Source organism: Onthophagus taurus, chromosome 11, assembly GCF_036711975.1.
Source record: "Onthophagus taurus isolate NC chromosome 11, IU_Otau_3.0, whole genome shotgun sequence".
Classification (NCBI taxonomy): Eukaryota; Metazoa; Arthropoda; class Insecta; order Coleoptera; family Scarabaeidae; genus Onthophagus; species Onthophagus taurus.
In genome coordinates, this window is record NC_091976.1 from 26,341,311 (window position 1) to 26,356,137 (window position 14,827).

Below are 14,827 nucleotides of genomic sequence, written 5' to 3' on the forward strand. Positions count from 1 at the left end.
TTCTCGATAAATTCTTTGTTATTGGGATTTACTTATATCAACTTGAACTGCCCTTTTTCTTAACGACATCTTACCGTAATCCATAGCGTTCGTTACTGCAGCAATCGACCCCGCATCATGTTCATCTAAAAGCTTTTTAACAACTCTCTTAATTGCTTTTTTATCTACTAAAAATCCAAAATTTTCGTCAAATTACCTTAAAAATGCATTGTAACTAATGTTGCTAAATCCATAGCAGTGCATTATAAATATTTTATGTTGTAATGTAAACATGATCAATTAATATTTGACAATAGACTAAAGTTAAGCTATCAAATGATAATTGTTAGTTCACTCAGAAAGACCACTTTACCTGCAACGGTTAACAAACTTCTTGCGTTAACTTTGGTACTTTGAGGATATTTGACGTAAAACTTGGTTATATTTCGTTTTATGACATCCAGACTTTAATTGCGAAAGATGGAATTTGAATTCAAAAATTTATCGTCAATTATACCTTACGGGGACACAATCCGGGGACACACTGTATATGATATATATCGTTATACAGCGCCATCAAGGCATATTCAAGTATAATATACATAATATACATCATATACAAGTATAAGTATGGACATCCTATGACCACCTATCCTATTACCTATTCCTATATTAGTCACTCACAGGAGGAGCGAAAATCTTAGTCATTACCAGCACCAACCTGGAAAGTACATTAGGAACCATCAAATGCGCTAACCTGCCGATTAAATCAAATAAACCAATCAAAACGAACCTCAATTGAAGTTTACAATGAAGCATTTTTTTTTAATTGGAATGTAAATTTTTCATACAATGTGTGTAAGTTACATCCTTACGGATTACAATATTACTGGAGTAAAGGAATTGTTCTTCTAATTGTAATAAGATAAATAAGATATAATAATAATACAGTCAAACCTAGTATTGAGACTCACGGCTAAACTAGTGCTGGTAGCGCAGATCTCAAAAAGTTGTGATTGGTGGTTGATTGTCTGAATCTCGGTCTCTAAGTCTGTTATTATACAAGTATAAAATATGATACGTTGATGAGCTCCTCTCAGTATGGAGCATTGAGGTTCATAAATAATTATCTGTTACATTTCCTCATTTCTATAAGTATTAATACTTCATTAGATTAAATAATCAGCAAGTTGATTTTTTGAACGAGTACGGAATCTTGACATTAACGTTCAATAACTGATTTGTATTGGTTCAGATTATGAAAATGAACTTTAATTAGTGTGAATTAGTGTTTCAGATAAACTCACAAAAGCTACATGACTGATAATTAGAATAATGGACGGCCTTTTATTTTTTTGCTCTTCTTGCTTCTTCCTACTTGCTTCTTTATTGCAAAAGAATAGGCCGTAATTTTCCAAATTTGCTGAAACTATACAAGACCATCAGTATACAACCTCAAAGTTTATGGGTACAGGATTCATTATGATATTACTGCTTCTGGCACTTCGAAGAACAAAAAGATATTAATTTAGAAGTTATTGAGTTTGATGTGATTGAGTCCGAATTTGCTGAAACCATCAGTATACAACAACCTCATTGTTTCTGGGTACAGGATCCATTATATCTATACTAGTATAAGTATGGAAATCCTATGACAACTTATCCTATTACTTATTCCTATGTTAGTCACTCACAGGAGGAGCGAAAATCTTAGTCATTTGGAGAAATAGCGACTAATATAGCATCTTATGCATCTTAAATAAATAGCATCTTATTATCCGGTATGATCACTATGTTATCAAAAGGAATGATATCTCTGTGGGCAACAAATTATCTAGAGAATTTGTGAATTAGCGAACTCTGAAAAGTTCGATACCAAGAAACCATTTCTCTAATTCGTCGCACTTCTGATACTTTGGAATCTCGATAACGTCGCTAACATTTTCAGTATCTTCATGGAAACAACACTCATTTACAACAATTCCTCATGCCTTATGACATCACTTTCTTCAACGGGTTTTTGATTCTAATGGTAACATCTTGATTATACAGTGGCACAGAATCCTTTTTGTAGCAAACTCATATAAATCAAGGACGGTATTTGTATTATACTAAATGTAGAACTAACTCTAGACCTAGAACTAGAAACCGTCTGAAGACGCACGGCTAAACCCGAAACTTTCTAGTTCTAGGTCTAGTATTAGTTCTAGTTTTAATTGTTATTCAGCGCTAGATTGTTGTTTTTTTTTGTATTGAATTAAAAGTAGACTAAAACTAGAAACATTCGGATTTAGCCATCTTAATAATTTTGTATATAACGGACTTTTGGTTATAACGGACACTCCCTTTCCCATATTAGTCCGTTATATCTAGGTTTTACAACAATTTCTTTACTCCAACAAAGTTGTCATCCTTGCATGGTTGACACAATTTATGAAAAGTCTTTTTTTCTTAAACTGCAAATTCATAGCCAAATTTATAAGTTTACATTCCAATTGGAAAAAAGGTTCATAGTAAACTTGAATTGAGGTTCGTTTTGATTGGTTTATTTGGTCATCTCTTTGGATCGTTTAACGTTCCTTTCGCGTTTAGAGAAGCCATTCCGCGAAAGCTTTTCGGTTCGGTATGAAAAAAGCAATTACACAGGGATGCAAATTCGTTACTTACTCGCCGATTGGGCTGTAATTGACAACCGATGCAGTTGATTATCTAGCAATTTTCAATTCGGCTCGGCACGATTTTTTTTTGTTCGTAGCTGCCAATTTCTTTTTACAACTCGCAAATTTGTTTTGTCAAATTACGAGATTACTTTAAAATGAAAATGAAAAAAAAAAGGGAAATAAATAATTTCCTTTTTCGCGCGTAAATTCCGGTTGAATAAACTTGGACTTTGTTTACTAATTTGGCTCATATCATTAAAAAGGAATCCTTAAATCGCGACGAAGAAAAAGAAGAAAGATTAAATCTTCCCCCCATTCAAGGTCTTAATCCCCCATTTTTCACGGATTAATTAAAACATTCTTTCATTTGGCCCACGAGGGGCGACGCTATAAAAAAGAAAGACCAAGAGGCGAAGAAGTTGAAGGGAGACGTACGTTTTCTTTTTACATCTTCAGTTACTCGACAACGAGTGTTACTCCCCCGAAGGCGGCGTCTTCATCCCTCCATCCTTTTCCGCATGGAGAATTTTCCCGCTTGCATTTTACTTCATTTTCAACCTCTGTGTTAATTAAATTAGATAGCGCAAGGGGGAGGGCGGTCGCACGTTTTAGTTAGCAAGAATTTTGCTAACGAAGTAATTATCCGGTTGCTAATAGACCGAAGTTTTGTTCAGACGTTCAGTTGTTTAGCGCGACTAATGGCGTAACTTGAGCGGAAAGACTGCTTAGTTTTAATGAACTCACCCAGAATATACTTTATTTTATATCAAAATTTCAATTTTTTTTTTGGTACATATATAATAATTAGAAAATTAACCAACATTTTAGTTAATAGTTGACTCAAAGCGAAATTTGATCAAATTCGAACACTTTATCAAAAACATGTAACTAGTGACCAATCAATTTTGATTCATTTTCTAACAGATCCGAAAGAAAGAAATTTTCCATATTAGCAGTTTCTTCTGTATCAGATTCCTCGGAGTTGATCAATTTCATTCTAACAATTGCAGAGAAGTTGTCAACATTTTTGATCTTCAACTGATACCTAAAACTGTTATCAAAGATATATTTCTTTGAATGAATGTACCTGAAAAGAAATTGTTTCTGATGATGTTGTGTAACTACTACTCTTTATCATACACTATGGCCGCTTAGGCATGTATGCGCATTCCCTCTTAGTTCAGTGTTGGTAGTGCAGATCTCAAAAAGTTGTGATTGGTGGCTGATTGTCTGCATCTCGGTCACTAAGTCAGCTTGAAGTTAGCATGAAGTTAGCATGAAGCACTGAGGTTCATAAATAATTATCTGTTACATTTCCCCATTTCTACAAATATTAATACTCCATTAGATATTTCTGTTGAATAATCAGCAAGTTGATTTTGCGAACGAGTAAGGAACCTTGACATTAACGCTTACACCTTAACAATTTAATCATGCAAAGCTTTTGCTGCTTTAAACCTCATAGTCAATAACTGATTTGTATTGGTTCAGATTATTCTGTGATTCTCCGTATCATGGAACTAGCTAAATTCTCTAATTGCAAGATGGAATAATTTTTCTTGGCAGATGCCAAATCTATTTATATATATATAAATGAATGTACATAAAGACGTAAAGTTACGTAAAGATCATGTGATGATCTTTAGCAAAGTTGTTGTGCATGAGCCCACGAAGGTTTTTAAGTTGGTTCGACCAATTTTCGACAATTCTCGAATGCTGAGATGTAATGTCTTTCCTTCAAATTTATTTTAGTTGGTGGCGTAGCAACGCGCGCAGGGTACAGCTATTTACTTATATAATATCTGGGAATAGTCTAAAATAGAATTTAAACACAATCCATAAAATAGGAGAGATTTGCCAAAAGATAAGAATCACAGTCGAGAGTGGAGACAGTGGAGACTTGTTAAGGCGTATTTATGGTATTAGAATTCGTCAAATAGTTTGATCTAATAATTAGAATAATAGACGGCCTTTCCTTTCTTTTTGCTCTTCTTGCTTCTTCCTACTTCCATCGTTATAGCAAAATATATCTTGGTCAAAATGTTGCTATCAATGAAAAAACACCCGAATTTCGGAGAAAGTACGCCGAATAAATGCAGGATGGAATAATTTTTCTTGGCAGATGCCAAATTACTTATATAATATCTGGGAATAGTCTAAAATAGAATTTAAACACAATCCATAAAATAGGAGAGATTTGCCAAAAGATAAGAATCACCTAAAAATCTGATTTACTTCAGCAGTACTTTGGGTTTGTACGAAATCGTTTGCCTAAAAGCAGAAAACTGATCGTAATTGTTGCATTTTGGGAAAATGCTGTAAAATTAATGGAAGAGTAACAAAATGAAGAGGAGAAGAACAACAGAAAGAAAAGTAAAGTGTTAAGTTTTTGAAAAACGATTAATGGTTAACTCATGTTGTTAGCGATATGAGCAGAGGTCTTTGTCTAAAATCAAAACAAGTCAAAACAATCAACGCGATGAAAGTATCAAATTAAGAATGTAGTCATTATATGTAGTATTGTAATTTTTTTTGTTTTAATAATAACAGATGGGAAAAATGGTTGTGATTGGTGGCTGATTGTCTGAATTACGGTCTCTAAGTACGTTATTATATAACACATGATATGTTGATGACTCTTAGCACGGAGCATTGAGGTTCATAAATAATTATCAGTTACATTTCCCCATTTCTATAAGCATTAATACTCCATTAGATATTTCTGTTGAATAATCACCAAGTTGATTTTATGAACGAGTAAGGAATCTTGACATTAACATTCAATAACTGATTTGTATTGGTTCAGATTATGAAAATGAACCTTAATTAATGTGATTCTGCGTATGGTGGAGACTTGTTAAGGCGTATTTATGGTATTAGAATTGGTCAAGTAGTTTGATCTGATAATTAGAATAATAGACTTATTTGCTCTTCGTTCTTCTTCCTACTTCCATCGTTATAGCAAAATATATCTTGGTCAAAATGTTGCTATCAATGAAAAAACGCCCGAATTTCGGAGAAAGTACACCGAATAAATGCAGGATGGAATAATTTTTCTTGGCAGATGCCAAATTACTTATATAATATCTGAGAATAGTCTAAAATAGAATTTAAACACAATCCATAAAATAGGAGAGATTTGCCAAAAGATAAGAATCACCTAAAAATCTGATTTGCTTCAGTAGTACTTTTGGTTGCATTAAATCGTTTGCCCAAAAGTAGGAAAACTGTCATAATTGTTGCATTTTGGGAAAATGCTGGAAAATTAATGGAAGAGTAACAAAATGAAGAGGAGAAGAGCAACAAACAGAAAAGTAAGGTGTTAAATTTCTGCAATGGCTTAATTAATCATGTTGTTAGTAATATGAGCAGAGGTCATTTTGACCGCACCATTTCGATTAAGGTTAAGTTATTCTTTGTCTAAAATCAAAACAAGTCAAAACAATCAACACGTTGAAAGTATCCAATTAAGAATGTAATCATTACATGTAGTATTGTGATTTTTTTTTTGTTTCAATAATAACAAATGGGAAAAGTAAAGAAAACAAAAAAATAAATAAGAAAGAGACTATTATAACCCGCAAATTAAACAACCAACCAGTAGCAAGAGTCGCTGCTACCATTTGACAAAAAGGGGAGACAAAAGAGATTGAGGGGGGCGACCTCATCGGCATATTCTGGGCAAACAACGGGCGCCGCCACGTAAAGAAGACGCCAAAAAGGCAGACGCCTTTGAATCAGAAGACGCCGCCACCACCACCGCCGCGCCATCCCCATCCGTTTCTCCCCTTTTCGGTTTTCTCCCCCCCCTCAATGGATTAATCTTCGCCACAGAGCCGAGACAAACAAAGGACCAACTATTATAAATCACGCTGGCGGCGGCGGCGGCGGCAGCGTCGGAGCCGAATGCAAAGGACGAGAACGAAACGACGCTAGATGGCGGCGCGTTACGACTGCTGCTGCTGTTGCCCTCGGGGGGCGGCGAACGAGCGCAGCCCACTAATTATCGGCGGATAAAACGTTGGCGGCGGCGGCGGCGGTTGAATTGTGAAGCGACGTAGTTCGGCGGGGAGCCGATTGGGTTCGCTCGTGTCGAGCAGCGTGATTGGCCGGCTATGGACCGTCCCACTAATGGCTGCCACCCGGAGTCCGAAGCCCGGAGTGTGGACTCCGGATCCTTAAAACATTAAAACCCCCTCTCTCGTAACGAGAGGATGACAATTAATAATCGCAATATTAGTATACTTTACGTAACAATTTACGCGTTAAAATAACATTAATAAATATAATTTTTTGGTAATTTTTATTAATCTTACCTGTATCCTGTCTTCGGGAAGATCTGTTTTGAGGCTGAGCATTTCTCTTGCGTAAACATCTGGGTAGTGGGCGTCTTTGAAGGCCTTCTCGAGTTCCTCCAACTGGTAGCTGGTGAAAATCGTCCTGCCGCATAACCCACCAAGGGTAGTTAAATATGTTACACAATATTATTTCGCGCATGCACTTCCGAACGTTAAAGAAATTTGAAAAATTTTCAAAAATTAATTCAAAAAACTGAAACTTAAACTAAAACTAGAACTAACACTAGCACTATCATTAGATCTAATACCTCATCAAACGGCTACATGGTAACAGTGCTACTGTAAAACTTGAACTAACACTATACCTAGAACTAGAATCATTTGGATTTAGCCGCACGTCTCTAAAGACGGCTAAACCCGAATGATTCTAGTCTAGGTATAGTGTTAGTTCTAGTTTTACAGTAGCACTGTCACTAGAACTAACATTAGACCGAGAACTAGAAACATTCGGAATAAGCCGCACGTCTTTCAAGACGGCTAAACCCGAATGATTCTAGTTCTAGGTCTTGTGTTGTTCTAGTGATAGTACCAATGCAAAACTAGAACTAACACTAGACCAAGAACTAGAAACATTCGGATTTAGCCGCACGTCTCTCAAGACGGCTAAACCCGAATGATTCTAGTTCTAGGTCTTGTGTTAGTTCTAGTTTTATTTCAATAAAAATATGCAACACTATCACTAGTGTTAGTACAAAACTAGAACTAACACTATACCTAGACTAGAATCATTCGGGTTTAGCCGCACGTCTCTAAAGACGGCTAAACCCGAATGATTCTAGTCTAGGTATAGTGTTAGTCCTAGTTTTACTCTTGCACTGTCACTAGAACTAACATTAGACCGAGAACTAGAAACATTCGGATTTAGCCGCACGTCTCTCAAGACGGCTAAACCCGAATGATTCTAGTTCTAGGTCTTGTGTTGTTCTAGTGATAGTACCAGTGTAAAACTAGAACTAACACTAGACCTAGAACTAGAGGACGCACGGCTAAACCCGAATGTTTTTAGTTCTAGGTTTAGTGTTAGTTCTAGTTTTATTCAATAAAAATATGCTATCACTAGTGTTAGTTCTAGTTTTACAATTGCACTGTCACTAGAACTAACACTAATACTTCATTCATTAACACAACATTTTTTAACAGAAGCACGGCTTAACCCGAAAGTTTCTAGTTCTAGGCCTAATGTTAATTGTAGTGATAAAGCTAGTGTTAGTTCTAGTTTTAATTTAATTATTTAATATAATCCGTCATTATAATGTTATGGGAGTTATGGTGTTTTGAAATTGATTAGAAAAATTAATCGAAATAAATACTTACCTATGTCGCCTTTTCTTTTTCTTCTTTTTTCCAAATCCACCACCCATTTCGTCCGAAAGTTGAAAATCTTTTCCATTTTCTAACTGACCTGAAAATAATAAATATATTTTTGGTCAAAAATAATATTTTTATAGCGTGACATAAAATGTGATTCTTGACCAAATGTCCGATAAACAAAATAAAGAAGTAATAAAGTTTGTGATTTTCAGGGGACAATTTTAGAGATCTTTCAGAGCGAAAGAGAAGGACAATAGAAGGGACAATGGTCCGTAACGGCCATATTTTGGCTTGTAATGCGGCAGTAATACCGCCATAACATCCAATCACGGGGGATTTATGGTCCGGGGAGCTTGTAAATTTCGCTCCGGGCGGTCTCCGAAAATCCAATTGTGTCGACATTGTAGATTAAGCCGATTGATATTCGAGACTATGGTCAAACTAAATTGACCAGAAAGAAAGAAAACAAAGTTATACACATTTACCGAACTTTTTTGTTCGCTTTTCTCATAGGATTTTTTTTTAATTAAATTATTCGCCTCTTCACCCCATCCAAAAATAAAAAAGCGAATATTTAAATTGAAGAAGACGTCGCGAATGCGGGGTGAGACCGCATTAATAAATCCGTTCGTTTCGTTCCCTTTCATCTGACAATTTCGTCAACGACATCATGACACTGCAAATTACGGCAAACACTCTCGTTTGAACCCCCAGATTAATTTTCCTTTGAGACCGAAAACTTCTTCTCACCCCATTTTTATAACAAATTGGCGAAAAATTTTATTCAACACTTTTTCGCTATCTTCTTTAATTAAAACACAAAAATTGATCAACAGGAAGGAAGATCGCAATTAGGAATCGTTTAGATTTCGGTATAGATCTCGGAACAAGGGTATTAACTTTCGCAAACAAAGCTAGTGAAAAGAAGTGAAATCCAAGCAAAAGAAGAACCCGCGTCCCTCCGATCTCTCCTCGTTTTCTCCTACAAATTGGCGAGTGAGTCTCGATGAAGTCTTAAAGAAAAAGGGGGTTGGAAAACGTCTTCTTCGTCGTCCTGCGACAGACGAAAAAGAGAGGAGGGTTGTTTACGACCCAGAACCACCCCTTATTTTGTACGATGAGGAAGTTCGCCCGCCTCATTGTGAAATAAAAATATCTTCATTACGTCGTCGAAAAAGCGACCGGGTTCGGATAAAATACGCGCGAAATCAACCCTCCAAAGACTCAAAAAAAAAAAAAACGTTTTTAACCGAGATAGAGAAGAGAAGAAGAGGGGTTTCCATCTCAGAGCAGTTTTGTTAGAGGATTAGAGGTTGAAATTGGGGGTTTAAATTTACGACTAAAGAAAAAGAAATTTCAAAAGAAAAGGAGGGTTAATTTTTTGATGATTATTCCGGAAACTATTTAGTATTTACACACACTAGTTGTATTTTGTGGGGGGTTACTAAAAGAGGTTTATTACTCGTAGGGGTTGATTCCCGGTTTCTAAACTGACCGAAACGCTGGCAGACTTATGAAATACCAGAGAGCCATTAGCGAGATTTATAGGCGACAAGTTCGTTGATTACCATTTCGACCCTCTCGATTCAGGGAGTTCACCCCTTTCGGGGTCGGGGTAATAAATTTTCTAAGTGAAAACCAAAAACAACATTAACCCCGTGAAGATTCTCCCTTAAATTCTCTTAGCATTCACTTTTAGAGGTTTTAAACCATTTCGATGATGACTTTTCTTTATTACTATTTTTCTTTTATCTTCGTTACTTCGAAAGTAAGTTTTAAATCTGATTAAAATGTACAAGCTCGTTTTTAGATGACCAAATGTTTGTAAGTGGTACCTATATTACGTTCAAACTCCCAAAGCGGCTTTAATCGACCGTCAAGAACCGTCCTTTTGGGACTGGGGTAGTTACCCCTTGAACGTTCCGGTTGAAATTACTACGTTACACAACACCCGCGTGGCGGATACTTGTACATATGCTCTCGTTGAATTCCCTAAGTGATTTACTTAATTCAATTACAATCTTCTATTTTATTTTAACCAACAACAACAATGTTAATTACTTTGTTTAGGTTGGATAGATTTTTATGTATGCTTTTAATTTGCTCCTTTTAGGAAAGCTTATGTTACTCGTTTAGGGATAAATGAATAATAAATTTAAAGTGCTGGATTGTATGAATAATTATAAGTTTCATGAAAAGTACCACTTCTCTTTACACAGATTTCTGTAACAGTATCTGTAACTCATCGTGGGGAATATAAAAAGAGAGTGTCATAACAAGTAGTCATCGCTCAAAGGATATCACCAGTTGTGTCAACTCAACTGAAAAATGGAAAATCCGTTTATTAAAAAGAGGATACTTTAATTAATAATTGGTGATATTTCCACAAGGATCTATCAAGAAATTAATTTTATGGCGAATTTTGAAAATTATCGATGAAAATTGCAACATCGAAAATTTTATCAAAACTTCAAATATTGTTTTCTCAAAAACTAAAAGTTATTTTCCAAAACGGGTTGGATTATTGGAAAGAGGACACTTTTATTAACACTTTGGGAAATTTTCATACTCATATTCCAAGAAATGGATTTTATACGAATTTTTAAAACTTAATCGGCGAAAATTGCAAAATTCGAAAGAATTGTCGACTATTTCAAAAATGTATTTCTCAAGAACTAAAAGTGATTTTTCAAAACGGCTTTTTGTATCAAAAAGAGGATACTTTAATTAATAATTGGTGATATTTCCACAAGGATCCTTCAAGAAATTAATTTTATAGCCAATTTTGAAAGTTATAGATGAAAATTGCAACCTCAAAAATTTGTTCAAAACTTCAAATATTGTTTTCTCAAAAACTAAAAGTTATTTTTTAAAATGGGTTGGTTCATTGGAAAGAGGATACTTTTATTAACACTTTGGGAAATTTTCATACTCATATTCCAAGAAATGGATTTAATACGAATTTTTAAAACTTAATCGGCGAAAATTGCAAACTTCGAAAAAATTTTCGATTATTTTAAAAATTTATTTCTCAAGAACTAAAAGTGATTTTTCAAAACGGCTTTTTGCATTAAAAAGAGGATACTTTAATTAATAATTGGTGATATTTCCACAAGGATCCTTCAAGAAATTAATTTTATAGCCAATTTTGAAAGTTACAGATGAAAATTGCAACCTCAAAAATTTGATCAAAACTTCAAATATTGTTTTCTCAAAAACTGAAAGCTATTTTTCAAAACGGGTTAGTTCATTGGAAAGAGGACACTTTTATTAACACTTTTTGAAATTTTCAAACTCATATTCCAAGAAATGGATTTAATACGAATTTTTAAAACTTAATCGGCGAAAATTGCAAAATTCGAAAAAATTTTCGATTATTTCAAAAATTTATTTCTCAAGAACTAAAAGTGATTTTTCAAAACGGCTCTATTAAAAAGAGGATACTATAATTAATAATTGGTGATATTTCCACAAGGATCCTTCAAGAAATTAATTTTATAGCGAATTTTGAAAATTATCGATGAAAATTGCAACATTGACAATTTTTTCAAAACTTCATATATTGTTTTCTCAAAAACAGAAAGTTATTTTTCAAAATGGGTTGGTTCATTGGAAAGAGGACACTTTTATTAGCACTTTGAAAAATTTTCATATTCATATTCCAAGAAATGGATTTTATACGAATTTTTAAAACTTAATTGGCGAAAATTGAAAAATTCGAAAAAATTGTCGATTATTTCAAAAATTTATTTCTCAAGAATTAAAAGTGATGTTTCAAAACGGCTTTTTGCATTAAAAAGAAGATACTTTAATTAATAATTGGTGATATATCCACAAGGATCCTTCAAAAAATTAATTTTATAACGAATTTTGAAAATTATCGATGAAAATTGCAATCTCAAAAATTTTATCAAAACTTCAAATATTGTTTTCTCAAAAACTAAATGTTATTTTTCAAAACGGGTTGGTTCATTGGAAAGAGGACACTTTTATTAACACTTTGGGAAAATTTCAAACTCATATTCCAAGAAATGGATTTAATACGAATTTTTAAAACTTAATCGGCCAAAATTGCAAACTTCGAAAAAATTGTCGACAATTTCAAAAATTTATTTCTCAAGAACTAAAAGTGATTTCTTAAAACGGCTTTTTGCATTAAAAAGAGGATACTTTGATTAATAATTGGTGATATTTCCACAAGGATCTATCAAGAAATTAATTTTATAGCGAATTTTGAAAATTATCGATGAAAATTGCAACCTCAAAAATTTTATCAAAACTTCACATATTGTTTTCTCAAAAACTAAAAGTTATTTTTCAAAACGGGTTGGTTCATTGGAAAGAGGACACTTTTATTAACACTTTGGGAAAATTTCAAACTCATATTCCAAGAAATGGATTTAATACGAATTTTTAAAACTTAATCGGCCAAAATTGCAAACTTCGAAAAATTTTCGATTATTTCAAAAATTTATTTCTCAAGAACTAAAAGTGATTTTTCAAAACAGCTTTTTGCATTAAAAAGAGGATACTTTAATTAATAATTGGTGATATTTCCACAAGGATCTTTCAAGAAATTAATTTTAAAGCCAATTTTGAAAATTATCGATGAAAATTGTAACCTCAAAAGTTTTATCAAAACTTTAAATATTGTTTTCTCAAGAACTAAAAGTTATTTTTCAAAACGGGTTTTTGCATTAAAAACAGGATACTTTAATTAATAATTGGTGATATTTCCACAAGGATTCTTCAAGAAATTAATTTTATAGCCAATTTTGAAAACTATGATGAAAATTGCAACCTCAAAAATTTTATAAAAACTTCAAATATTGTTTTCTCAAAAACTAAAAGTTATTTTTCAAAACGGGTTGGTTCATTGGAAAGAGGACACTCTTATTAACACTTTGGGAAATTTTTAAACTCATATTCCAAGAAATGGATTTAATACGAATTTTTAAAACTTAATCGGCGAAAATTGCAAAATTCGAAAAAATTGTCGATTATTTCAAAAATTTATTTCTCAAGAACTAAAAGTGATTTTTCAAAACGGCTTTTTGCATTAAAAAGAGGATACTTTAATTAATAATTGGTGATATTTCTACAAAGATCCTTCAAGAAATTAATAGTATAGCGAATTTTGAAAATTGCAAAACAGAAAATGTTATCTGATGTAACTTGAGTAACAAAATAGTCTTAATATGGAATGTAAGGACTGATTATAAAAAATACCAATTCACAGACCAGCAGATACACTTAAAGATGTTTTAGGGCCGGTTTATCAATATCTAGTTAAGACGAATTATCTGTTAATTAAAATTGTAGCTGATAGATAACGTCGACGAATCGTTTATCCACCCCTAGTTTAGGGTAATCTTATAGATAAATGACATTTGGATACCCACCAGATTGAAGTACTGGTTAAGGGTTTACCTATTAGATATTGTCAATAAAATCAAAATATAACGTCAAAAATAAATTAATCTTATAATTGTGGTGATGGCTAAGCAAGTGAAAGAAAAGACCATCAAATTTTAGTACAGCAGAAAAGAACTTGCTGATGGATTTGGCAAACGAATATAAAAACGTTATAGAAAATAAATAATAATCTAGTAATTAAAAAAAATAATAATATAATCAATACAGTATAAACTCGTCTCAATTTTAACCAAGATCGACAAAACTGTCCTTTTTTAACCGAAATCTAACAAAAAAACGTGGTCGTCCAACTCCTCAAAGTGGTTTTGACTTTTGTCTTTCTTTTATAATATATGGTCGTCGTTTATAATTTAAGAGTTGAACAATATCCTCATCTTTATCGCTGTCTAATAAATATTCATGTAGGAATTCCATTATAAAAGAGGTTTTCGAAAACAAAGCACAATACCGAAAGCATTTCATACCGTTTGTGGTGCGCCATTTCATACCGTTTAAGTATTAGTGGGCCTTTCTTCATAAAAGATCCGTTAAATCAGTATACTTATCTATCTACAGTTACTTGAAAGGCTGAGGGAAGAATACTTAGACGACATGACAATTTACTTCCAACACTATGGGCACACTCTATAGCTAAATCGTTCATTTTAATATTTGGAGAAAAGATTATACCTAGAAATGGTCCAATTGCATGGCCTCTAAGGTCTCCTAACCTTACAATATTTGATTTTTTTTTTTGGGGTTGCTCTAAACAAGAAATTTTAGGCATCGTAGAGAAAAGTGTGCAAGAAACGGTGGAAGTTATATTGAATAAACCTAGATGTTTTTGAAATATTGCATAATTTCTCATTTTGAATTTAATAAAATTTGGCCGTATCAAGAGCAAAGGTTGCAAAGTTTAATTCCTCATCCTTAAAATACAGTTCAAACATTTTTAGGTCAAAGTTGTGAAATCTATCCTAGAACACACGGTATAGTCCAATAAGAACAAAGTATTAAGTTAGAAGAACTTAAATAAGCGTAATAAAATTTAGTAAAGTAACAATATTTTTCTACTGATTTGAATTATAAATAAGAATAAACCAA

The 14,827-nt window shown here is 33.3% G+C and overlaps 1 protein-coding gene and 1 long non-coding RNA gene across 2 annotated transcripts in view; one reads left to right on the top strand and one right to left on the bottom strand.

Moving 5' to 3' along the window:
- LOC111417552 (Visual system homeobox 2) overlaps positions 1-14,827 on the bottom strand; it is a 92,276-nt gene that overhangs the window by 34,931 nt on the left and 42,518 nt on the right. The window contains exons 3-4 of the mRNA XM_023049866.2: positions 8,312-8,399; positions 6,956-7,079 (exon numbers count right to left, since the gene is read on the bottom strand). Coding sequence (XP_022905634.1) covers positions 6,956-7,079; positions 8,312-8,399 — 212 coding nt within the window. The remainder of the gene's footprint in view (positions 1-6,955; positions 7,080-8,311; positions 8,400-14,827) is intronic.
- The window catches only part of LOC139432192 (uncharacterized), a 102,969-nt gene that overhangs the window by 34,867 nt on the left and 53,275 nt on the right, over positions 1-14,827 (top strand). The gene's annotated exons all lie outside the window — the stretch shown is intronic.